The following is a 27329-nucleotide window of genomic DNA, read 5'->3' on the forward strand; positions in this document are numbered from 1 at the left end:
ACACATACCGTATGTCCGCACCTTTAAAGCCATGGCGTTATATTCGATTATAAAGTCAGTCTCAGTTATAAAGCCATGGGCTTCATAAATGAAATGACATTTGAAGTATGTTTTGTAAAAATTAAGGAATAAGTATTATGCTAACAAACTTACAGCCCAGCAGGAAGGGCGAACAAGTAGATTTAGATTGAAATTTCTGTGTGGACTTTAACTTTTATGGCATGGCCTAGTGGATGAGTCATTTTGCATCTATATTATCTGGGAAAGCAGCGGTGTTTTGAATATAAGGCCATGGCTTGAAAGGCGCTGACATACAGTACTCATTCACAGCAAGACGCACAGAGCCGTTTTGCCATCGTCATCGTTATCGTCACCAACTTACTCTAGGCAGACACACAGACAGACAGACAGTCAGACGGACAGACAGACAGACACACATGCACACTTAGCCTTACCGAGAGAACGAGGTTTGGCACCGACATCCCAGTCGATACGCGTGGCCGACAGGTTAGCCCGGGAAGCGCCGGCATTCGTCCGTGGACTTTCTTCCAGGATTGGGCTGAGCGGCGGGGGCAGTTCCGATGGGTGCCTTGCAGCAGACGGCGGTGGAGCAAGGTGCGACTGGTCACGTGTCTCCTCATCGCTACCCTGGTATGGCCAGGGGTTCGAGGAGGAACCATGCGATGACAAACCAGCATCCGAAGCTGGACATAACCAGGACAGTAAAACAGTACTGTAAGTCAACAAATATTCGGTGAATATTGATTTTCGGCTAATTTCGGCCTGATCATATTTGGCCGAAAATTTGTTGCAGCCGGAAATTTTGTTTTGCAAGGTTCAGTGTGACAGTGTATACAGGCAGCAGCAGTACAGGCCGAAAAGGTGTTGCAGCCCTGGGAGGCCGAAAATTGAATGGGCCGAAAATTTGTCGCCTTACAGTACATGTGCCTATATAAGTCTGAGAACAATCAGGGTGTTAGCTAGAGCAAAATAGAGTGAAGGTGGCGGGGATCAGAGGACACAAACATTTTGTGATTTTTACCGCCACTTTGTGCCGCCATTTTATGCTGTGCTACCGTATGCGGTGTACTTATCATGCATATAAAAAAGGTGGCGCTCGCAGTCTGAAGGGTGGTGTATACATTTTGAGGGGGGGGGGGGGTTAAAAAGTGAAGAAGGGCGCAGCGCCTCGCTTCGGCGAGAACCCTGGCAATAGCATGAACATGTTGGAAAAGAAGGATACGCAGGCGAGATTCAAACCCAGCACGCCTGTCTTTCCGGAACAGTGCACTACCTACCAGGCTACCGGGGATCACACACACCCGTGGCTCCTTCTTGCTACACTGTACAAGAATGGCTGAGATAACTATGACCATAGTAGAATGAGCAGTGCATGAACAGAGTGAGCGGAACATCACACCACATGTCCATAATAGTAGAGAGGTTCTGCACAACGAAAATTCGAACGAAGTTTCGCGACAGGCCTTGCGAAAATGTGTACGAATTTTCGCACGAACTTTGTGTTCTGCACATTTTCGTAGTTTGCACGCGCCAAGTGCACGTACGACATGACCCAATCTCACGAAACTTCCTACGAAAGTTCATTTCGCATTCCCTGCAAGTTTCGCGTCCAAAGTTGCGAAAGTTCGTGCGAAGTTTCTCACTTCGTGACGTAGAGCGAAAGTTCGTACACATTTTTGTTTTGCAGAACCTCTCTAATTATGGCATTCTTTCGTTGGTCGACCTTGTCACCCGTCTCAACTCTTACTAGCTCCTCTGCCTGGGAGGAGGGCTATTTAGGTGAACACTAATTCTTGTAACAATAAGCCGATGACCCATGGCTGGCAAAACCTGCACTCACCGGAACCGACGTCGACTTCTTCATCCGATAAGTCCAGAGCTGCACAGCCATTGCATGCGCACATGTGCCAACACACACGGCCCCACGCACACAAGCAGACACACGCATACACACACGTGCACACACACACACACACACACGATCCAAATTTAGCAGTTTCACCCATACATGTATTCCAGCTAAGTACAGCACAACCAATAGTAATACTTGTACACTGTCAAAGCAGAAATTTTCGGTGGCGTAATATTTTCGGTATTCTCCAAAGTCGGCGGTTCGGTGGAGGGAAATTTTCGGTAAACCCGTTTTCCAGGTAAGTGTACTAGTACTGTACCGAAAATTTCGGAGCGTTTTATTTTCGGTAAAAATTTCGGCACCGAAATTACCGAAAATATAACACCACCGAAAATTTCTGCTTTTTACCGTAAGGCCACACTTTGTTTTTTCTATGTTTCTCGTCGGCAAATCTTAACAAAAGGTACGCGGGCGGGCGAAAAAAAAACAAAAGCCAAGGAAAAAACAAGAAGAATTTCTAGTGAAAACTGTATACATTTTAGAATGTACAATGTATATGCGTGATTCATACAAGACACTGCCATGTATACCATGTGAGCCAGCGCACGCGAAAATCGACCTTAGTGACACGCACTTCAAACTGAGAGACGCACTTCAAACATTCTCTGTTTTCGCGTGATGTGCGATATATCAGGGAAAATGCTCTATCTTCTAAGACCCGTAACTCAAGTTTTACTCAAGATTTTTTCAAACGTTTTTTTGCATTTAATTCTGCATAAATCCATCTGCCTTTATCCACTGTCATCTGAGTTTCTGAAAATATGTCACTAAGGGTGATTTTCGCGTGTGCTGGCTCATATATACAGTACTACATTGTACAATCATGTACATGTAGTCCCATTATTGCACTGCATTATCACATCAGCCCACGAATATCAGGCAAACTGCATCAATCAGAGCATAAAGTTTGATTACGAGATGGCGAAGAGAACATACATTTATCTGCTATCGCATCAACAAACGTTTCCCACTCGTCATTAATTTTTGGTTTTGTCACTTCAACGTTCCTGTGTTCGCTTATCAAACTCTTGTCTCCATGCTGCTCATCTTTTCCTTGCCATGCGTCTATTGCTTGGATGTTCTGCCTGCGACATCATTCCACAGACGCCAGTTGCCGCGGAACTCGTCCGACCTACTGTTCCTGGGACCCACGAGGCTCAGCTCAGCCAGTGAACGACTGAAAGCTTTGTCATGACAGCCTTCATCGCAGAGAACGGACGAGGAGCGCTCCTTTGCTGCATGCTGTGGTGCAAACGTTTACGATTATTGATTGACGCATCTAGCTGCTGCAGCATGTGCAGCGTACATACATGTACACAGGTACGTACCGTATTATCTCTAATATAAGCACAGTCTCCAATAATAGCACGTCTCCAATAATAGAACACCTTGGGGCGGCATTCAAAAAATAAAGTGCTCAGTCTCCATTATAAGCACACTGTGTAAATTCATTATCTGTACCGGCGAAAAAAAAACCCTGAAATGTGTGTGTCATACATGAATTTGGCATGGCAACATGCCTCTGAAATGAGGTTGAAATAATAATGGAACAGTCTCCAATAAAGGAACGTCTCCATTAATAGCACGGGGCGGAGGTACATTGAAAAAATAAAGGACCGTGCTTATATTAGAGATAATACGGTAGTATGAACTTTTTTTTTCTTCCGAAATTTCTGAAAACTTACGCGGGCGATGACGAGAAACATAGAAAAAACAAAGTGTGGCCTAAAGTACCGTTGATCCGCTCCCTCTCTAATTCCCGCCCCCTGTCGATTTTCTACCTGTGAAGCGATTTCGTCGTATACAACGAAATACGATGTTGAACCGACGCTTGCACTGCTGTACACAATATGTGCCAATCCAGGACGAAAATGTGCACAATTTAGCACACCGAGTCTGATCCTCCAAGTTGTTGTACATCGTACTGCACTTGACAGCCTTGATCTAATTCCCGCCCCCTGCCGAAAAACCAGCTGGGAAGCGACATGGCGTGGGGGGGGGGGGGATCAACGGTACTTTGCGGTACTGTAACTGGCATTCGTACAATGCACACCACTATCTCAACCTATGTGTACCTGCGCATATGGATCCAATGTATCTGCAGAAAATCTAAACTCCAGAACCATGTCATACATGCTACCAATAATCACAAGACAATATTCGGTGTCAAATGCACATGAAGGGACAAGCCGACTGGACAACGGATATTTAAATCAAGTAAAGCTTGGTTCACATTCGACGGGGCACTGCGGGACACTCATGATGCCGACTGACGGCGACACACGTGAACACACGAGTAACGGGGACCGTACACACTGGGGAAGCGACCGGGAAGAGTTGACCGAGCTGAACGTACGCAAGCTACGGTTTCATTTGCCTTATTTCGGGATAGTCCCAGGACGGCAGGAGAGTGTAGCACACAAACTATTATCTTTTCCTGTACATGTCAAAATGTAAACTACACTTTTTAAAAGTTTAACCAAACGAAACGTCCCATGCGAAAACATGCTGATCAACTCACCGGCAGCCTTCCGTCGCGTTGAACGACGCGTTGACGAAGTTACCGTCGCCTTGGCCGTTATGCGTTTCTTCTGCGGGGTCCTGCGGTGGCCCGCCACTGGACTTGCAGACACGACGGACGAGTGAGTGTCGTCGTTTTCCGAATCGTCCAGTGCATGCCGGTACGCCGACGATAACTCGTCTGTTCCAATGCCGCCGACGCCGCCGCTGCGCGTGAGAATCTGAAATTCTGTACGCGTCATGAGAGTGGAGTCGACTGGTGTGGCCGGATGCAGTCCGCTGATGCTCATCGGGGCTGTGCGCGGGCTACGGCGAGGTACGGACACGTCGACCTGTACGTTACGCCTGTGTGCACGTGTGTGTGTGTGTGTGTGTGTGTGTGTGTGTGTGTGCACGTGCGTGTATGTGTGTGTGTGTGTGTATGTGTGTGTGTGTGTGTGTGTTTGTATGTGTATGTATGTACGCATGGTCAACAGCAACAAGACATCATCACAACAAGAGAACACCAGTATCACAGAGGAAAGTTCAAACATCAATCATGTAGTAGTAGCAAGAGTACATACCGTATATTCTCTATTATAAGCACAGGTCTCCATTACTAGCACAGTCTCTAATACTAGCACACTGTGAGCACCTTTCGAAACATTATAACCACGGTCTCTATTATAATTAGCACGGTCTTGGTGGAAATCAATGCGGCATGCATGATATCTAGCACGTATTTCTTCTTGCCCTGTATGGATGTATTGGTTGAAAAAATATAAGCACGGTCTCCAATATAAGCGCGGTCTCCAATATAAGCACGGGGTAGAGGGGTGTTGAAAAAATATAAGCACGGCGCTTATAATAGAGAATATACGGTAACCCCCCCCCCAAGAGTGTGCAACTCCTGATACCTTTTCTATGGGGTATGCCGACGGCGAAAACTCACATCACGTGGTGCAATGTCCCAGTTGTACGTTTCCAGCCCGTTTCTAGCGAGCAGCGGAGTAATAAAAAAAAGCACTCTCCGACAGAAACTCACTGCGGGTATACAAATCCCCAGCATGATCCTGGCAGATATTCGGATTGTGCGCACGCTATCCTTTGTTTGTACGTAGTACGTACGTATCTGAGACACGTGATGTGAGAGTTGCACACTCTTGGGGGGTTATATACTCTTGGTAGTAGTAGTACACAACAGACACCAGCGAGAATGTGCAGTGTTTCCGGGAACGCCGCACGAATCGAGCACGACGGCAGGCCAGGTATGGATACCTGCCAGTTATCATATTGATGTAGAGAAAGTGCATTTTATTCCCCACGTGTGTGTGTGTGTGTGTGTGTGTGTGTGTGTGTGTGTGTGTGTGTGTGTCTGAGTGAGTGTGTGCACGTGTGTGTGTGTGTGTGTGTGTGTGTGTGTGTGTGTGTGTGTGTGTGTGTGTGTGTGTGTGTGTGTGTGTGTGTGTGTGTGTGTGTGCACTAAACACATTCGCTTCCTCCCAAACAGAAGCACTGGCTGAGTACTGCATCAGAGAGTAGGTGCATAAAAAAATCCTCGACCCACAGGTGAGCTTCTGGGCTCCATAACTTCACATCATAAAGCCCATTACAAACAGAAGTCATATGGGACTGGTTTTGAAGAAACACGAGAACAATTCAAATGAATAACAGTACTACACATATTATGCACATGCACAAGCATATGAAACTGTTTGGACAGGACAGAGAATGCCCTCAGCGAGTTTTTTTTTCACTGTCAAGATAACGCATGTGTGGCAGCATCAGTAAACTTTTCCACATCTGCTTTCAAGTTAGTTCCAAACTCATACAATAGGATTCGAAGCTTCGGGAGCATTGTCAGGAGATGTTAGACATGAATTTATTTACCTTCTCGGCGTTCGTGAAGCCATGCTTGCGCCAGCACCGCAAACCAGTCCTGAAGGAATACTGCTCCCGGTCAAAGTCAGTTTGCGGACGCGACCAGTTCCTAGCTTGGCGATGGACAAGAAAACAAAGCTACGCTCGTATCGTATCTCGACCTGAAAACCACACCTGCACTCCTGGACAAGCAGAGCTTGGACAGCCGCTTGATGATGGAGTTGTAGTGCCAGTGAGTGAATGATCTGTTGGTAGTAGGTGGCGATTTGATTTGGCGGATGTTCAAAAAGCTGCACGATGGCCTCTTTCGTCGCCACTCGTACTCGGCCGTTGCGTGAAATCGTCACCATCGCAACCGCGCACTGGTCCCCGGATCGCATCCAGCCGAGTTTGGAACGTTCTTTATGAGATACCACTCCGGATCGACTTTCACTGGCTTCAAAAATTGCAAAATGCACGCTTTGCACGCAAAAGTCTGAAAAACGCGAGGAAAAACTTTCCAGAGATGAATGATGTCACTCCGCAAAACAACTCGTTGCCAGAAAGAAAAGCTCGACAGCAGCTTCAGAACAAAAAAAAGTGATGTGTTGAGCAGGGCGGCAGGATCGCTTGGAGGAAGATCTCGACAAAAGCTCCTCGACATTCTTGTTTGGCAGCTGTGCCAGCGTTGCGACGTCAAGTCTGAACGCCATGGCGTCTCAGCTATCTTGCCTTCTGGGCAGAAATGTATCAGTGCTCCGTGTTGCACCGTTGACCCTTCGTTTCCAGGGCAGACGATTCCTGTGCAGTTCCTCATCATTGAATAGTTCGAAACAGGACAACAACACTGGCGCAGAGTCTGCCAGTACGCCAAGCGGAGCCACCACCTCGGCTTCGGCTACTGAAGCATCCTCTGCCGTTTCGTCCGAGGCTGGCATTATCGAGGCAGTTCGCAATGTGAAACCTGCAAACGCTGATGAGTATGCAGTGAAGGCATCGAACGACCTGCCAGCTGACGTTGCTGCGGCTGGTACTGCTTATTCCGAGTCGATGGCGTATCGCCTGGCCGTGGCCGATGCCAATGGTCGCACAGAGGAGATGGCGCTGCGTCATCGCAAGGCGATGCGAGTCCGTTACGTGGTGCACACCACTCTCTGCGTCTTCATCGTGTTCGCCTGCTTCATCATACCGGGTTCGGAGGAGATTGATGACGTCACTGGTGACGTATACAGACGCCCGCCTGGCTATGTTGATCTGATCAACGATATAAAGCGAACGAGAGCGTACCTTCGAGGCACAGGGCCACCAGAGCCTTACGCTTGGCCTTGAGCAGTGATATTGGTGTAGCGTTGAAGTTCACGCTGAATGCGCGCTGTTACTCGGCGGTTAGACTGTAGTACATGGTGGACCTGGTGTGTGTGTGTGTGTGTGTGTGTGTGTGTGTGTGCGCGCATGTATGTGTGTGTGTGCGCGTGTGTGTGCGTGTGTATGTGAGTGTCTGCAATACCGATAAAGTGATCTACATAGTTATGCACGTGCACACACGGATACACCTGAACTACAGTACCTATGTCTGCACATGCCGTCGTTAGATTGCTCAGCAAGGGACTTCGACCGCCGCTGCCACCGAGTGTGATTGCCCTGCTTTGGATACGTCCTCTGTTTAAACATACTCCCTTGATTTCATTTCATACCAAGAGACATCAGTATGATCTACAGATATGCAGTCAAGCTCTGCTAGCGCTAGTCCCACCCTTCTTAACACCTATCATGTGACGTATTTGGGCTACGGTATAATCCAGCAGCAGGTATACCGTATTGCATAGGCCGGATGTGGCTAGCTCTCTGTGCACCCGCTATATATGGCATTGATTTTTTTGTGTGTTGTGCATTCCACCGGTGCTAGCTGCTTTCCTGCAATCCTTTCCCCGTCTTGCACACGATTATGTGTTTTCTTCAATCCTTCCCCGTCTTGCACACGATTATGATGTGGTGTGTTTGCCAGTATTGTAGAACCTGTTCGACCTCACAAAGTATACTTTTTGTTCATCGCAATTACCGTATTTCCCCGATTATAGGTCGCACCTTTTTACACTAAAAACCAAGGGTGAAAAAGGAGGTGTGACTTACAATCGAGCATGACTTACTACTGAAGTCAATATATCAAAACAATAATTATGACTCAAACCTGGAAATGGGGGGTGCGACTTATAATCGAGTGCGCCCTATAATCGGGGAAATACGGTATTAAATGGATAAGGGCATCTCCAGATGGTGTTGTCAGACAATTTTCTTGATTTCCTGTTTTCCTGTTGGAATCACGTACCGTACTGTTGGGTACTGAAGATCTGGCAGTCAGACAGCTGTAGCTGAAGACGTTCTTATTTTTCTGGAACTACAGTCCATACGCAGTGGAGTCCCTGTGTGTACATGTATGTCCGTATGCTGTGCTTGGGGGAGTCCTAGCCTGTTTGTTCTTGGGGGAGTCCTAGCCTGTTTGTTCTTGGGGGAGTCCTAGCCTGTTTGTTCTTGGGGAGTCCTAGCCTGTTTGTTCTTGGGGGAGTCCTAGCCTGTTTGTTCTTGGGGGAGTCCTAGCCTGTTTGTTCTTGGGGGAGTACTAGCCTGTTTGTTCTTGGGGGAGTCCTAGCCTGTTTGTTCTTGGGGGAGTCCTAGCCTGTTTGTTCTTGGGGGAGTACTAGCCTGTTTGTTCTTGGGGGAGTACTAGCCTGTTTGTTCTTGGGGGAGTCCTAGCCTGTTTGTTCTTGGGGGAGTCCTAGCCTGTTTGTTCTTGGGGGAGTCCTAGCCTGTTTGTTCTTGGGGGAGTACTAGCCTGTTTGTTCTTGGGGGAGTCCTAGCCTGTTTGTTCTTGGGGGAGTCCTAGCCTGTTTGTTCTTGGGGGAGTCCTAGCCTGTTTGGTCTTGGGGGAGTACTAGCCTGTTTGTTCTTGGAGGAGTACTAGCCTGTTTGTTCTTCGGGGAGTACTAGCCTGTTTGTTCTTGGGGGAGTACTAGCCTGTTTGTTCTTGGGGGAGTCCTAGCCTGTTTGTTCTTGGGGGAGTCCTAGCCTGTTTGTTCTTTGGGGAGTACTAGCCTGTTTGTTCTTGGGGGAGTACTAGCCTGTTTGTTCTTGGGGGAGTCCTAGCCAGTTTGTTCTTGGGGGAGTCCTAGCCTGTTTGTTCTTCGGCGCCCGGCAGTACTGCAGACCTGTCCGCTGATGTGGTGTGGGACTGTGGGTTCCGTCTCTTGATGTGTGCATTGTTGAATTCTATCTTGTGGTCAGCTGTGAAGGGAAGCAAGGGACTGTTTTCTCCGACTGGGTGCTCGAGTGTTGTTCTTATCTTACCTGTTCCTCATCTTATCTCGTTCTCTGTCTGCGTCTGCCTGTGTGTGTGTGTGTGTGTGTGTGTGTGTGTGTGTGTGTGTGTGTGTGTGTGTGTGTGTGTGTGTGTGTGTGTGTCTCTCTCTCTCTCTCTCTCTGTCTCTGTCTGTCTCTCTCTCTCTCTCTCTCTCTCTCTCTCTCTCTCTCTCTCTCTCTCTCTCTCTCTCTCTCTCTCTCTCCCTCTTCCTCTTCAGTGCAGCCATGGCGAAAGAAATCCGACGCATGAGTCAGAAGTGATGCGCTGTGTTTCCATGTCAATGACATCATACATGGTCCAAAACCTGTCCGGGGACCACGGTGGCCCGCATGAGCCTTGGCGCTGCTTTCGGCTCAAGACACGGGTAGGATTTCTTTGGCCACGACTGTAGAAACAGCAACCACTCCAACATACTGTAAGACATGTAAATATAACGAGGAAGTTAATCTAATGTTTTTAAAAGGAGTGACATTTCTTCGCTATAATTCGTTCTGTTGAGGCTGTTATGCAACATATGTGTCATGTGCGGATACGGCTAAAGACTGCTAGATCGTTATCGTATCGTCTCGCCAACCTACTTCAAGTACGAATTTTGGGCAATCATTAAATTTGCAACTCATATTAACATGTCTCACACACGGCAGTAGTTTTTTCTAGTACTCGTGGCAAGGAGTCGTCAGAAGGCCGGGGCTACACAACTGTCACACATACCGACTAGACACACCTAGTCTCACATCTACTTACTGTAAACCGTGAAACTATTGCGATGGTCTAATTTCTGCGAAATTCGCGACCGCGTGGAAATCGCGAAATTTAGACAGCGCGAAAAGTAGATCCATGGAAGGTGTAGCATGAATGCCACAGTAGCAAATTCTGCAATCGCAAAATTAAAACCTCGCAAACCTGTCCGGATTCTGAAAACGCGAACTAAAAACGCCGCGAAAATTTCACGCTTAACAGTACACTAAAGTCTTTCAAGGCGACTGCTCTCAAGGGACTTTCAAAACTTGGTCTCTGTTACCAGGTGGTCTCCTTATCCAGGGTCATTCGACTGTCGGAAATAGAATGGATTCAGTGGTCTTTTAGGACAGGTGGTCGGTCGCCTTGACAGGTTTTCCTGTACACTAAAACCTTTCAAGGCGACCACTCTGCATTGGAGAATCCCCACCATTTGGTGCAGTGGTGCAAATCCGTTCAAACAGCCATACGCGCGTGCGCGCGCACACACACACACACACACACACACACACACACACACACACATAATACAGACTGTACATGTGGTACTAGCAAGAGTACATATCCCCGCAAGAATGTGCAACTCGACTATGGGTGCTGTCCCGGCTGGATTTGCATTGACAGCCCGTACAAAGGTCATAAATCACTCGCGGAAGGAGCATTGCATCATACAAATACGTCTGCTTGAAATTCTGTCCGGACAGCAGGGCATGTGGGAGTTGCACACTCTTGGTGGACTATGCACTCTTGGTACCAGCCAGCGCAGCATTGCTTGTGACGTTGTTCATACACACACACACACATGTACCAGCCTCAATATACCGGCACACTAGTCATTGAGCAATGGGTAGCCGAGATAAGTTCGTTGCTACTCCCAGATGGTTGGGACCAGATCTTTTTAATATTCTACACCAGCATATTATGCAAATGTAATGGCAACCGGATACTGACAGTAAGTAAGTGATGGATCGGCCAGTTTTTTTTATGTACATTGCAGACACAAAGTGCCTGGTATGTCACTTCTCACCAGGGAGTAGGTATTTTACTACTCCCTACTTCTGACCAGGGAGTGGGTATTTTACTACTCCCCGCGCCTGACCAGGCACCATTCTGCAGCGCTATCCATTAGAGCACATATCCCGCTATCCCGTCAGGATCTCAAGTTGAAGTAAAATTTTCTCAGTCCGACAATTCTATGATGCAATGGATCTTGCACACGTGCATGTATTTCCAGACGTCCACACAAGGCGGGGTTATGTACTCTTGCCAATAGTAAAAAAAAACACATACAATCATGTCGTCTTCACTGGATAGATGACCAAGGTATAAATGATGACAAACGGTGACACACTCTATGCATGCTGATGGCTCGCACGAAACCCAAGTCTGTTTCTCCCTTGATGTGACACTGAGCAGAGCATGAAACGTTGAACACTGATAATCTTCCTGTAACCGGGGGTAACCCACCACCAAGAGCCGGGCCCACACAGGTTCTGCTGGAGACAAAAGATAAAGTGCACAATCGGTTCAGAAATGGTTACTTCCCATGATCTCCGTTCTCAAGCTGACTGTTACCAGATTTACGTTGTTTTACATTGTGAAGAAAAGACCATGCCCCCGTTCAAAAAGAAGCTGCTCATGCGTTTCCTGCCAAGCGAGTGTCTTCACGAATACAACTGTTGCCTTGGATACGAGCGTCACCATGGATACCAGCAAGAGTACATGAAAACCAGAGTGTGCAGCTCGGATGGGTTGCTGTCACGGCGGAATTTCGTGAATCATTTTAGTGATGTAGTGCGTACAAGCAGGATGCAGGCAGGTCTCTTTCTGCACAACTGCAGCTCAGTTGTACGGACTACGCCATTTCCCGCCTCAGATCTGCGCCAAATATGATGTAATCATGGAATTCCGCCGTAACAGACACCCGTAGTAGAACTTGTGAAAGGCCCCAAGCTGCACACTCTGGTTTTCATGTACTCTTGATACCAGGGTATCCAACGGATACGAGTATCACCGCGTGCAAACGGTATGACATAATCTACCCTAGTGTCCATCATGGGAGCAGTCCTTACTGTCATTAATGTCCTGAACAAAACAGCTACAAGTACATAGTTATTGTTGAAACATACCTTTTGTTTTGATTTGGACGCTATTCTTCTGTTTTATCTTCAGTCTTGGGTTCCGGCGGGTCAGGAATCCCACGCTCTTTGCGGAGATATTTTGACTTCTCCGCTCTGTCGACTTCCTGCAGATTTGGACGTAGATGTAAGTACACACACACACACACACACACATGCACACCTCAGACCTCAGACCTCAGACCTGCCCATCGCGGAAGCGATGATAGAGAACAGCTATGTTAGACATAGCAACTTGTGCTGGGATGCACACACACACACCTCAGACCTGCCCATCGCGGAAGCGATGATAGAGAACAGCTATGTTAGACATAGCAACTTGTGCTGGGATGCACACACACACACCTCAGACCTGCCCATCGCGGAAGCGATGATAGCGAACAGCAATGTTAGACATAGCAACTTGTGCTGGGATTACACCATTCAACAGCTTGCAAGGCTGATGAATTGACCGCCACTATTTTTAGCCTGGTATCCACCACACAGCTGATTGAAGTGACTTTTTCTGGCCAGTGAATCCCTATTTTTCATTTTTCCATTTTTTTCTTTTTTTTCTTTTTTTTCTTTTTTTTCACACACACACACACACACACACACCATGTACCATGCACACACACACACACACACACACACACACACACACACACACACACACACACACACACACACACACACACACACACACACACACACACACACACACACACACACACACACACACACACACACACACACACACACACACACACACCGAGAATGGTTTTACACCAATTCTCCTTTTCCCAGTTACATATCCACCGGGTTAGCCATGGACTCCATCGTTGGTAGAATGAGAGCTAATAGGACACGTTGAAAGCGGACTCACACCCAGCCACAGCAAAACAGGGCAAGCAGAGAAGCTGGAGGAAGCGTGTGTACACGGGAAGGCACAAGAGAGCATGTCTTATCTGCCAGCAAGGTATACAGACACGGAACTGCTAGCAAAGCATTCAGGCACAGCGCGAAACAGATCACAGGCCTTACGTTCAGATCCCAGTCAAACGTGAAGTCTCGACGATAGCGCTTCTGGAAGAACAGAGCGCGGAAGATTTGTCTGAGCTGAGAATAGTCAGGTGTCTCTCTGAACCGGATTTGCTGTACACAGACCATGTAGTGGAGAAATGCCCCTGCAAAACAACGACGAACGACGACAACAACAACAACAACAACAACAACAACAACAACAACAACAACAACAACAACAACAACAACAACAACAACAACAACAACAACAACAACAACAACCACCACCACCACCACCACCACCACCACCACCACCACCACCACCACCACAACAACAACAACAACAACAACAACAACAACAACAACAACAACAACAACAACAACAACAACCACCACCACCACCACCACCACCACCACAACAACAACAACAACAACAACAACAACAACAACAACAACAACAACAACAACAACAACAACAACAACAACAACAACAACAACAACAACAACAACAACAACCACCACCACCACCACCACAACAACAACAACAACAACAACAACAACAAAAATAACAATAATAATAACAACAACGGCAACACACAAAGACTAAGTCAGGGGTGGCACAAAGTGTTTTAGGGGGTATGACCAACCATAGATAGTATCCGGGGGGAAGGGGGGGGGGGGGGGAGGGGGGCATTTTGTATTTTAGAGCCAAAATCATCCCATTTCCCTGCCAAGCGTGATTACTGGGGGAAGGACCGCCGGAAGCAGTTCTTGATTGGTCCGGTAGTTTCAGTGCCTGCCATACAGTCTGTGTATGATATGGCGGGTACACATGTCCACCTCCACAGTAGGAAACATGTGTTGGTGACTGAAAAGTTGGTCCGGTGATAACCTGACCAACCGGACAGGTTCCGGTGGCCCTGACTGAGAGTATAGACTATAGAGTGATGTTGTTAGAATAGTGTCAATACTGTAGCGCAGTGGAGTGTCTGATACTAACATGAAAGAGCATAATTACACCGTTGGGATAGTGGTGGTAGAGAGTAGACATGGTTAGCATTTTACCGTTCACGCTATTTTCGGCGGTAGACCTGAACCGTTTTTGTGTGTGTAGACATGGCATTTTACAGTTCACGAGCTAGATCCAACGGTACTCGAACCCCAAACCCAAAATACCGTCGGTTTGGTACCGTTTCGACGATAGAATGCTCTTTTTAGCGGGAGAACGAAACGGTAAGATTCTAACTAGGGTTACCTCACACGTCTATCGTTGCGTCAGGAGTCAGGACTCAGAAGCCGAACTGCTACCTGTGTCTCGAAAACACATCAAAAACAGTAGACTCGCCCTCTACACGCCGACCGTCGAAAATAGCGTGAACGGTAAAATGCTAACCATGTCTATTGTATGAAACCCCTGAAAGAGCACACGCCATAGACAGACAGACTATAGACTGACAAAGAGGAAAGACATGGGCCGGGTATAGAAAGAGATTGGCAGTTTTCGGAGAAGGCAACACATTATTTTGGCAACCGTCTGAAGCTACAATTTGTGCTTTTCAACATGAAAACACTTTCCAAACACAGCACCATACCGTTACGTATCTCCACACGTATAAGTCTCACCTTCAGTTTCAGGTTTTAATTCACACAAGCTGCATGTCACGTTCAATTGCACTGAGTCACATCCCTTCGTTGCCATTGAAGCTCAGCGGGGAAAGGTGTCGGACTTATATCAAGTTATAATCAGGGAAATACACTTTGTATGGGTATCAAAAGGTCCAACTGCTACTGTAAAACCGGAAAGTCTAACGTTTTAACGACTAATTTTTTCCCGTTACAGGTCGTCCCCCGTTAATACGAGTCCGGTTAGTACATAAACCCCGTTAGTACATAAGAAATCTCAAGTCCCGGACGAAACGTAGTCACTTCCATACAAATTTTGTCGGTTAGTACATAATTCGTTAGTACATAAACCCCGTTAGTACATAACATTTCTCCGTACCCGCATGCCACCTACCTCAATAGTACATAATTTGTTGGTCTTTTGGCCTTCCAGTGGAGGCACATCGTGTTCTAGTTTCTACTTGTGGACGCAATTAGCTCAGAAATCAGAGCGCACATCACAAGCCGACAAAGCTCTGTTTTTTTTCGAGTGACGGTTGGGCATGTATCATGCAAACTGTAGAATCTTCGCTAACTGTGACCGGTATAACATAATTTTTATGTTATATCGAGGGAATCAAGAATATCTCGCTGCCTATTCATGGTAGCAAGAAACACTCAGAAAAGTAGAAAAAAGTGAAAAATTCTGGTACAGATCTCGCTCTTACTTGGCAGGTTTTCGAACAGTTTATCCGTGCGTATGCTGTGCTTCTTTATGGATATCAGATCGTATTTCTGCCGCTTGTTCCGCGCTTTCAAACCTTGCCATGGCAACCGGCCATTATGCAGGTACACCAAGACATAGCCGACCGACTCCAGGTCGTCACGGCGACTTTGCTCTACAGCAAGGAGAGTGTGCAGACAAGGACAGAGATCATGACACATTGAAACATGTGTATAGTCCACTCAAACAAATATGCTGCATGAATCATACCCCCCCCCCCCCTCTCCTTCTCTCCTTCTCCCCTCTCGCCCCCCCCCCCACCTACACATTTCTCCCCATCTCCCCTCTTGCCTCCCATCCCCCACCCCCTTGCCTCTTGCCCCCCTAACCTCCTACCCTTGCCTGTAACCTCCCCAATCCCAATATCCCCATATTTTTTAGCCTCCTACCACTCTCCTATCATCATCCTCCTCCCCATCCCCCCCCCCCCCCTTCTCCCCTCTCACCTTCCCATCCCCTACACCTTTCTCCTCATCTCCGCTCACGCCCCTCCCCTCCCTTGTCTCTTGCTTCCCCAATCCTAATCTCCCCATATCCGTAATGCCTCCGCACCCCCCCCCCCCCTTCTCATATGTCCCATCACCCCTCTCTCCTCTCCCATCCTCCTTCTCGCATGAGAAAGCCCGGTTGGAATCAGGAGCCTTTAAGTTGTTGGTGGCGGGCAACGATCACTGCTCCCTACCTGGTATATAGAAATAGTCGCAAGCCCCCCGGAGGCAAGCCCATAGCAGCAGCAACAGCAGCAGCAGCTTACCGATACCAAGGTGACTGCGTCGACTGCAGTATCGTGCCGTTCCCACCGCATCGTGTGGTTTGTCATCATCGTATGGTATGTGTTGGTGAGTGTCAGGGTCCATGTAGAACTTTGAGAGGCCAAAGTCAAACAAGTAGATCTTGTCCCGGTGTGACCCCGAGCCAATGGCAAAGTTATCGGGTTTGATGTCGCGATGTATAAATCCCATGTGATGCAGCAGCTGCAGTCGTGTCACCTGTATACACACGTGCACGCGTCGTGTGGTGTATGTGTGTGGATGTGTAGGCGTAGGTACATGCACGCAGACAGACGGATGGACGAGCGGATGTAAAGACAGTTTGGCAAAGTTTGATATCCATTCTCTGTGTTCTGGTGTCTACTTCGTGTGTGTGTGTGTGTGTGTGTGCGTGGCTTGGGCATGTTGTGCGAATGCATGAGGAGCGTGCCCCGCGTCAACTACTGTTTGGCACCCTACATCCTGTCCGTCCAATGTGCGGCCCGAGGAAGAGGTGGCGCGATGCTGCGCGGAAGGATCTGGCGGTGTTGGGCATCGACGAATGGTATGACTTGGCCCAGGATAGACGGGAATGGCGGGCCGCTTGCAATGTTCTGCCCCCGCCCGAACCCGTTTGTGAGCCCCTGCGGATACCTTGTGCCGAGTGTGGCCGTCTCTTCTCCAGGAGTGGTTTGCCTCGTCATAAATGCCTCGATGAGCGCCGCAAACCTGTATCAGAACAGAGAGGTAGCCGACAATGTTCTTCCTGCGAGCGCTGGTTCCGCAGTGCCGGAGGTTTGGCGGTCCACAAGTGCCCCAACTCCCGGATGCTCCCCACGACATCGTCTCGGGCTCCGTGCCGGGCGGCGGTGTCTACCATTGCTGCTCAGGCGACTCCTCCACCGCCACGTGTGCGGCTCGCCCTCTCATGCTGCAAGGCCCACTGTGGGGCCTGTGGTCGGTGCTGCCGCTCTACTCGTGGATTCCAAATCCATAGCTGCCGAAGATGGCTCTCTCGTCGTGCCGATTGAACATGGTCCCTGATCTCTCGGCGGACTGCCGACTTTCTGCCGTCGCGCGTCGTTTTCCATGTTGTCGGCCCCGCGAGGGGACACGTGACCGTAATGGCAGTGTTTACCAGGACCAGGACCAGGTGTGTGTGTGTGTGTGTATGTGCGTGTGTGTGTGTGCGTGTGCGTGTGTGTATGCGTGTGTGTGTGTGTGTGCATGCATGTACACGCGTGCTATTGGTATTACATTTGCCTGGCTGGAAGCCTACGCCTGGCTGACCATTTCCAAGTGCGTGAGTGATGGGTTTTGTTTCACATACCCATATTTTGGAGGGGAGAGCAACAAGTTTGGCCATCAACTAGGTCAACAGTTTTCTAGTCGCCAGCAACTAAACCACGGAGCATCATTCTCTCAAATATTGTGTGAACGCCACGGCTCACACCACTCTGAACCAGTATCATGTATTTGTTGCTAATGCTGCATACAATACAGAACCTGTAATTTACTCAATCTGTGGGCGGAACTGTTTCGTCCATTGCGGACTCGTAAGCATAGCACAAAGGCTGTGTTTTAAAACTGTTTATATAAAATTGAAACAGTGTGCTAACTTTTGCTATCAATTACTGAAGTACACGCTTCTCTATTGTATATTGCAACTGCCAGATAGTTCGCCTAGCCTCTACATGTCGTTTTTTCTTGTAGTGGAATAACATGTGTTATCTGTATCAAGAACCTCAAATACATCTAGACTTGGTTGGCCAAAGATATCTTGTATCCATACAAATATTGCCCGAGCTACGCCACTGCTGGCTATGGGGATATGTCTGGCCATGGGGATATGACTGGCTATGGGGATAGGTCTGGCTATAGGGATAGGTCTGGCTATGGGGATATGACTGGCTATGGGGATATGTCTGGCCATGGGGATATGTCTGGCTATGGGGATATGACTGGCTATGGGGATATGTCTGGCTATGGGGATATGTCTGGCTATGGGGATATGACTGGCTATGGGGATATGTCTGGCCATGGGGATACCGTAAAAGTCCGTAAATAAGTACCTGCCCGAAAGAAATACCCCCTTCATTCTTTTTGGCTCTGTCTGTTGAAGTCAAGTCAAGCCTGATAAACATACTGCCCGAAATAAGTACCGGTACGGTGCGCACATGCAGTGTGTAGCATGTACATCGACATGAAAATGACTTCTCCACTACACACAAGTCAGGTCCGAAAGTTAGTTCGTGCCTGAAAGTCAGTACCCGCCCGAAAGTTAGTACGGGTGTGGTCACTAAATTCGAAAGTAAATACGTACTTATTTACGGACTTTTACGGTATGTCTGGCTATGGGGATATGACTGGCTATGGGGATATGACTGGCTATGGGGATATGTCTGGATATGGGGGTGTCTGGCTATGGGGATATGTCTGGCTGAGGGGATACGTCTGGCCATGGGAATATATCTGACTATGGGGATCTAGCTGGTTATGTGGGTATGGTTAGCGTATTTCTCTTACCATTTGCTCTGCAACGGAGAGTAGTGTCTTGAGTGAGAAGCACCTGCCGCAATGATGGAGCAGTTCCTCCAGGTTTGGGCCCAGCAACTCCATGATAATCATAGTGTACCTGCCTTCCACACCCATCCAGTAAGCCTTTGGTAGACCAACAGCTATGCATGGACATTTACATACATACACCATGCACACATGCACACACATAGACACCCACACGTACCCACACACACATGCTGTGACACACACACATACACATACACACACACACACACACACACACACACACACACACACACACACACACACACACACACACACACACCCATGCACCCCCCCCCCCACACACACACGTGGTCTTGTTGGAGTCATCATGTACGCGGTGCACACATACCAAGTCTTTCAGACGGGTCTGAGTAGAGAGCAGTTGCACATCTATCATTATCACATGACAGTATACAGGACAGCCATGTTGGTTCCAACTCCACTCCAATCCCTGGCATTCTCTGCATATATGGGTCACATGATCACGGTCAGCAAGTTGATTGCTCCAAATATTCATTATGTGGTCGGATTTCACAGAGCCCAACTGTATGTGCACGTGCATGTACAGTACATGCACGTGTGTGTATGTGTATGTGCGTGTGTGTGTATGTGCACGTGTATGTACATTGTTCTCATACCTGATCTGTCTATACGCCGATAGACACGCATTTCCCGCTGCAAAAGCTCCGGGCCGCTGGAGGAGGTGCGCTCCAATTTGATGGCTACGTGACGTCCATTGTCAATTTTCATACCTGTCAGTGTGTGCGTGTGTAGGGTGGGGCATATTCAAAAAGGATGCAAGTACACAGAGATACACATGGACACACATACCGTAAAGTCGCGGATAAAAGCCGGGCTCATAAGCACATAAGCCGCTTTCTGCATCAGGCTTCAATGCAAACCAGGCTTGTATGCAAACCATGCTTATATGCACCACTGATATTTTTGCCAGGCTTGAATGCACATCGGCCGATCCGGGCTTGCATAGAAGCCAGGCTTCTACGCGCGACACGCGTAGATCTACCACTGACTACCGGTATGGCGGCAGTTTTACTATGCACTGCACATAGTGCATGCACTCTTGACCTACCCGATCCGCGCTTGCATAGAAGCCAGGCTTCTACGCGCGACAGGCTTATATGCATTTGAGCCATTTGATTTTCAGGCTTCTATCCGCGATGTGCTTGTATGCAAACCCGGCTTTTATCCGCGATTTTACGGTACATGTACAAACACACATGCACACGCACCCCCCCCCCCCACACACACGTACATACGTACGTACACAAGTGAACATCAGTCGTCTCCCCCCCCCCCCACACACACAAGTTCCACAACTTGTTCATCATGACTTTTAAGCTGTGTTCCCAACTGGCGCGTGGACGTGGTACGCTTGCGGTTCATGCGTGCCCAAACGCGCGCTCAAGCTTTCACAAAAAACAGCAATCCGAGTCGTATTAAGCGTGTGCGATACCTTCGAGTACTAATTTGTTGACCCCGCCAGTCAAAGTGACGGGCAGGTACGCTGGTACGCGCCTGATACGCGCTGAAAATTCCAACATGTTGGAATTTCCATTTCGGCGCCCCAAAAGCCAGCAAAAATACGCACAAACGCGTGGTTTCACGCGTACACGCGCCAGTTGTGAACACAGCTTAAGTTTCCACCAAGTCCAGCCCGGCATCAAGTAGCAGGCAAGATAAGGACAGCAATGTGCAGGTGCGGTTGCAGGTACAAGAGGGGATAAGGAGTGCAATATCTGGTCGGTCGAGTTGCTCCCCACGGTACATCGGCACGTCGTCCCTACATCCCCTGTGCCTTGTTTTGTGTTTGTCTCCACATGCCTATCAGTAGGGGTGTGTTCTTTATAGTAAAAAAAAGCAGGCGGAGTGTTCTTGCGTGTTTCGTTCTCATGACCCTGTTTCCGACTATGATTCGTATCAACATACTCATACTGATGCTTTCATACAGTACTGTGGGGCGCCGAAAGAACGACCAGGCTAGGATTCCACCAAGCAGAGCATACCAATGTATACACGGTGACTCAACTGTGCATAGACCGTAGTACATGAAAATAGGAACAGTCTTGTAGGTTAGGAGGCTGATCCCCCCCCCCCCCCCCCCCCCTGGTTCTTCGGCAACCTACAGCACAGTAGCGTATCTTTCCCAGTCCGAGCACTGCCCCGTACCGTATACATGCAGGGAATAATTTACTTTCAATCTTTCAATCTTTTGCATAGCAAAAGATTGCTATGCAAAATCAAACTTGAATAGCAATTCAAAAATGTTGCGTAGCAATTTTCTTCAACGCTTGACAACGGGCCTTCCGGAGAGCTGATCAGAGTGCAAGCTCAGATCACAAATACACTGTAACACCTTAGTTGCAAACCTAGCCTGGTGCCAGGATGCATAGCTCAGCACTTTTGAAGTTCTGTGCATGTATTTTATCCCTAAGAGACACACCTGGCATGTACACTGTGCATCATAGGGTACAGTGAAAAATCGACATGCATCGCAGTTTTCTGCGACACATTTCTGAAGTTCCTTCGCACCTCAGAAGAATTGCGTAGCAAAGTGCGATGCAATACAGGTTAAATTATTCCCTGACATGTATAGCGGCGTATCGTAACGGTGGAAATGTTGTGCACTCCTTGCACTTTGGCATGTTTCCCTTTTCTTCACAGCCCGAAAAGGTCCATCTGTGGTATACGGTAGTTTGAATTATATGAAAGCTTCATGTATTGATCACCACAGCTGATCACCACAGCTGATCACCACAGCTGATCACCACAGCTGATCACCACAGCTGATCACCACAGCTGATCACCACAGCTGATCACCACAGCTGATCACCACAGCTGATCAACGCGGAGACAGCACAGCATAGAGTACCGTATTTTCCGGAGTATAAGCCGCACTGGAGTGTAAGCCGCACTGGAGTGTAAGCCGCACTGGAGTATAAGTCGCACTGGAGTATAAGCCGCACTGGAGTATAACAGTGTTAAGCCGCACCCCCCCCCCCCAATTTTTGGCACCAAATACAGACCTCTATCCTATTTCAGGGGCGTAGCAGCCGCTCCGGCTTTGGCCGGACCACTTTTTCGCCTGACCACGACCACCATAGTAAAACAATGCCAAAAGTGCCCAGAATGCAGGATTTTGCACCCTAATTTCAAACAAATTACGGGGGGAGATCCCCCGGACCCTCCCCCCCCCCCCCGGCCGGACCACCGCCAACGGCGGTGCTACGCGCCTGTATTTACCACCATTAATTTGATCATCGGTATAAGCCGCACCCTCCCCGCCTCCTTTGTGGTGAATTTTGATTGATCAAAGTGCGGCTTTTAGTCCGGAACCTACTAGGGGTCAAACGGGTGTACCGGGTACCCGGGTACCCGCCCGTTAATCTCAGGTACCGTTAGTAAAAGGGTACCCGTTTGTAAAAAAAAAAAAAAAAAAAAAAAAAAAAAAAAAGGTGATCCTATCGTATTCCAAGACTCAGAAATTTAAATAGGAGTGCGGATACTCTTTTCCTTTTTCCTGTGCATTCCCGCTTTCGACTTTATCAGGCAGGAGCAGGCTGAAAGAGAGACTTGACAGTTGTTCTCTCCACTCGTCTCTAGTACAGTACAAGTAAAAATCCTCGTACTGGAGGTTTTTGATTGTGATGTGAGAAAATGCAAGACTTGAAACTCGTTCGAGGTGGCAGCTGAGTACTAGTAACTAGAAAGTTACGATGGTTCTCCGTCATCGAACCTGCCACAGTACTTGATGAACTAGTCACCAGGCTGAGTGACCAGTCGGAGTGTCACACACAGTGATGTCCGTAGGTGCTAGCTGCATGTATGATACTCATGGTTGTAGTTTGTTCCTTCAATCGACGAGCTGAAAAGTAGTTCAAAATATTGCATACAAGATTACGGATTTGTGAAGATTCATTTCACGAGTTCAACAAGCTAGCACTAGCAGCTAGCTGGCCAGCAGCACATCAGCTGTGTCAGGCACCCCAGCTAGCTATGGGTGCGAACATCTTCTGAATGCAACGCCTTGCATGGCTTGAATCACATCGATCTGCAGTTGATTTGCGTACATGTATCCGCAGATTGAGTGTATCAAAATACATGTAGCTTGTAGGAACATACTGTTACTGCCTGTGAAGTTATGTACATGGGCGAATGCACGGATGACATTCATTTGGAACCTTCATTGCCATAATAATATTATAATACACGAATCAATTGCGAATCATAATGTAGTATCAAAATACAACCTGAGAATATACAAATTTAAATCATGATTTATGTGAGAACTGCGCAAAAAAATAATATGGCTGCTAAAGGGTACCCGTTAACCCGCCCGTTAAGAAAATTACCCGTTCGTTAGTTAAAGGTACACCCGTTTGACCCCTAGAACCTACGGTTACCTACGGAACCACCTGATCCAGCTCTGCATAGGGTCTTGGTCGAGCGTAATCGGATCTTTGCGTCATAATACCGTACACATCTGAAGGGAACCCGGGGAGTCGCGGGTACTCTCGGATCAAAAACAACGGTGCCCTGCCTCGAGACCGGGCTTTTGCCCCGGTGTGGAGTGTACGCATGACATCAGAAGATCCGACTACGCCATCGGAGACCCCATATGCAAAGCTGCACACTCTTGGGAGCTTTACATGGTCTTGATGATAGTTACAGGTTTGTACGCAAACCTGCTTTGGGTTCAACTCTCTTAGGGTCATTTCCGACTGTTTCCCACCGTTTGAGCCATGTCACGAGATGTGAAGTTTTGCCGTTGCCGCACGGCATAGAAGCAGTGCAGGCAGTTGTACATTCTTGGAGTTCTGTACATGCACTCTTCATGTCATGCTAGACGTCTACTACCGTGGTAGGACAAAAAATGTTCGGATAGGCGAGGGAGCCGGATAACCGAGCACCGGTTTTATTGTATGCATCACGAATGCTGTACATGTACATCTGTAACCAGCTATTTTCTTCCGCATGGCGAGGGAAGAGGACGGGATAAAAAAGGACCGGATAGGCGAGGTCTAACTGTAACGTAAAGAGGTCGAATACCATGGAAACGCATAGAAGTGCAGTAGAGTAATACCATGGAAGAGCAGGAGAGTAATACCATGGCAACATATAGAAGCCTAGTACCATTGTGACGTATGCCGGTCTAATGCCATGGTAACGTACATGTATATAATATTACACACTGTTGTGAATTCCAGCAGAAATCCAAGAGAGCTCGATACCGGGAATTCGGAAGGTAGAGCCGTGACACACTACCGTAAAAGTCCGTAAATAAGTATGTATTTACTTTCGAATTTAGTGACCACAGCCGTACTAACTTTCGGGCGGGTACTGACTTTCGGGCACGAACTAACTTTCGGACCTGACTTGTGTGTAGTGGAGAAGTCATTTTCATGTAGATGTACATGCTACGTGCTGCATGTGCGCATCGTACCGGTACTTATTTCGGGCAGTATGTTTATCGGGCTTGACTTGACTTCAACAGACAGAGCCAAAAGAATGAAGGGGGTATTTCTTTCGGGCAGGTACTTATTTACGGACTTTTACGGTAGTCAGAACAACGGATGGCTTGATCAGTCACAACTTTTAAAGTTTCATGCCATCTCAGGTACTCATCAGGTGAAATCTTTGTTCTGACTACAGTGCATTTCAAAACTATAGACGCGTAGGGTTTTTGAAATATTTCAAATTTGGCTGGAACTTTTTGAGAATAGTTTTCGGAATATTGCTCAGGATCGCTCCACAATTACTCTCATATAGTTTCTAAAGGATTGGATAACAGACGCCCAATTTGGAAAAATTTATGCACAAAGTGATCACAGATTTTATGTGGTATAGATGCTGGCATAACGGTTTTTGCCTAGGTACGCGTCTATAGTTTTGAAATGGACTGTAGTGTGTATATATTATTATGTAGCAAGAAGGAGCCACGAGTGTGTGTGTGTGTGTGTGTGTGCGTGATCGCCGGTAGCCTAATCGGTAGGGCACTGTCCCGGAAAGACAGGGGTGCTGGGCTTGATACCCGCTCGTGGATCCTTCTTTTGCAACAAGAGGTCAAATACCATGGCAACGTACCTTCGTACACTTCACCGAAGGAGCCACAACCGATCATTCGCGTTATGAGAAATCTGCCACGAGAGACTTTCAAATCCATGGTTTCTCGACGGTGATGTTCTGTTTACTTGCACTGCTGCTATTATTGCCGTTTCCAGGGCTGCTGCTACTGCTGTTTGTGCTGCTGCTGATACTAATGCCGTTCTTTACGGAGTCGATGGGCTATTGATCTTGTTAGCGTGCCTTCGTACGCTGTTAAATTATGCTGCAAAGAACCGAATTACAGAGAAAGACGTGTTCTATCCCAAGCCGTGCATACCGTAGTTCCGCGCATATAAGCCCATGGGCTTATACATGTATGTGAAATAAACAAATAATGCAGTTTGGGGATAAAATATCCAGTAAAACATGTTCGTTTTTTAGCCCATGGGCCAATATTCGAATTTTGAAGGTTCACGAAAAAGTACAAGTCCGTGCTCATAGTGGGTCTACCATACTCTACTGGTAAACTGCACTGACGTACTGTACCATGGTAGGAAGAGTCCACATTGTGAAAAATTCTTGTTGAGACGCGAGTTGCATTTGTGTCTGTTTATAAGCCCATGGGCTTATAAACGGAGGTGGGCTTATATCCGGATATACAGTCAACTTCGCTTATAACGACATTCGGCGGGGCATAAAAAAAGTGTCCTTATTCGCGAAGTGTCGTTATACCCGAAGTCTCATTATATGTATTACAGTTGGAAAGGACTTTGCTCTGGGCATGGAAATTCTGTCGTTATTCGCGAATTGTCGTTATATCCGCAGTCGTTATTAGCGAAGTTGACTGTAGGCCCGTGGGCTTATATGGCAACCACGCCGGCTTCAGGCAATGGCTGTGTACAATGTACGTTCGGAGGAGCAGCTCCGCCACCATGGCCACCACCACTATTATACTAGCTGATGTTGCTCAAAAGCTTGAAAGCCCAGCGCTAGAGTAACTAACTAGTACTAGTACTAGTGTAGCTTATAATAATTAGTTTATATAAGTTGTAGTCTTACTCTTAGCTGCGACACAAACAAAACATGAGGTGATCTGCGGGGCTTCAACATAATGCACTGACCTGATTTCACCGCTTTGTCTACCTGGCCGGGTCGGACAATTCTTATTTTCTTGTCATGCATCGCCAACGGGCCGGGGAAAGGTAGCATCGAGAATGGCTGCATGCAGCGTTCTGGCGGTGTTCTACGCGGTAGCGAAAAGATGGTGGAGACGAAACGCTAGTCAGCCACAGCAATGCCTTGCACAACTACAAGACAGTAGACCAGTCAGCGCTGGTGTTTGGGTGGAAAGGCCGACTGACACGGAGGTCGGAGAGGACACAGGTTTGAGCCACTGCTGTATACGTTCGAAGAAAGACTGAGCAAGCTTTTCTCGCTCACACTCACAGACGAGCTGATCCCGTGTGCAGCGCACGTAGATCTACGTAGCCTCTACGTATGCACGTAACGTCGTTGTGCTGCGCAGTCACCATGGTCACACACCGCAATGCGATGTGTATCACCACTACATGTAGTGCACTGCATGCACCGAGGTATCTAAAAAAATGATCAAAATAGAATTAGAAAAATTAATAATAATAATAATATTATCATCCTCAATCTGCGGACAGAACTGTTTCGTCCTTTGTGGACTCGTCAGCGCAGCACAGAGGAAATGAGGCCGAACCTGATAGCAATGGAAATAAAAATTTCCAATCAGGTCCGAACGTACCTTGCCAGAGTGCTCAAACTGACAAGTCAGTGAGCTCTGCATAACGCAAACAGCAAAGGCACTACCCCACGCAAGAGTGCTCAACTGCTACAAGAGCAGGAGCGAAATACTCAATCTGCGGACAGAACTGTTTCGTCCTTTGTGGACTCGTCAGCGCAGCACAGAGGAAATGAGGCCGAACCTGATAGCAATGGAAATAAAAATTTCCAATCAGGTCCGAACGTACCTTGCCAGAGTGCTCAAACTGACAACTTCCACCCCCAAACTGAA

General features: G+C 47.8%; 2 protein-coding genes across 5 annotated transcripts in view; both read right to left on the reverse strand.

The window, feature by feature from the left end:
* LOC135824851 (klaroid protein-like) overlaps positions 1–6570 on the reverse strand; it is a 19602-nt gene extending 13032 nt beyond the window's left edge. For both annotated transcript variants that reach the window (XM_065337576.1, XM_065337575.1), the window contains exons 1-4: positions 6323–6570; positions 4455–4798; positions 1862–1900; positions 456–704 (exon numbers count right to left, since the gene is read on the reverse strand). In XM_065337576.1, coding sequence (XP_065193648.1) covers positions 456–704; positions 1862–1900; positions 4455–4798; positions 6323–6345 — 655 coding nt within the window. In that variant the 5' untranslated portion in view covers positions 6346–6570. The remainder of the gene's footprint in view (positions 1–455; positions 705–1861; positions 1901–4454; positions 4799–6322) is intronic.
* Positions 6571–11241: 4671 nt separating this feature from the next.
* On the reverse strand, positions 11242–26677 carry LOC135824815 (casein kinase I-like). 3 transcript variants are annotated; one of them, XM_065337530.1, is made up of 9 exons: positions 26410–26677; positions 25328–25571; positions 19864–19977; positions 19187–19338; positions 16666–16900; positions 15856–16026; positions 13547–13689; positions 12515–12630; positions 11242–11881 (listed from the first exon to the last, which is right to left on the reverse strand). In XM_065337530.1, the coding sequence occupies exons 2-8, from the start codon at positions 25404–25406 to the stop codon at positions 12535–12537; spliced, it is 990 nt and encodes a 329-aa protein (XP_065193602.1). In that variant the 5' UTR covers positions 25407–25571; positions 26410–26677; the 3' UTR covers positions 11242–11881; positions 12515–12534. The 3 variants fall into 3 exon arrangements, with proteins under 3 accessions (XP_065193602.1, XP_065193601.1, XP_065193600.1); XM_065337529.1 differs by lacking the exon at positions 25328–25571 and having other exon boundaries at positions 11242–11878; XM_065337528.1 differs by lacking the exon at positions 25328–25571.
* Positions 26678–27329: the final 652 nt, after the last annotated feature.

This window comes from Sycon ciliatum, chromosome 9 (assembly GCF_964019385.1).
Source record: "Sycon ciliatum chromosome 9, ocSycCili1.1, whole genome shotgun sequence".
Lineage (NCBI taxonomy): Eukaryota > Metazoa > Porifera > Calcarea > Leucosolenida > Sycettidae > Sycon > Sycon ciliatum.

Excerpts from the sequence above, each read along its gene's own strand:
- LOC135824815 (XM_065337529.1), bottom strand. The coding sequence starts at position 26,512 with ATGCAGCCATTCTCGATGCTACCTTTCCCCGGCCCGTTGGCGATGCAT. Across the intron at positions 16,901-19,186 it reads TCTCCGTTGCAGAGCAAATG|GTGACACGACTGCAGCTGCT; the intron begins GTAAGAGAAATA and ends GTGTGTATACAG. Across the intron at positions 16,027-16,665 it reads ACGCAGTCACCTTGGTATCG|AGCAAAGTCGCCGTGACGAC; the intron begins GTAAGCTGCTGC and ends TCCTTGCTGTAG.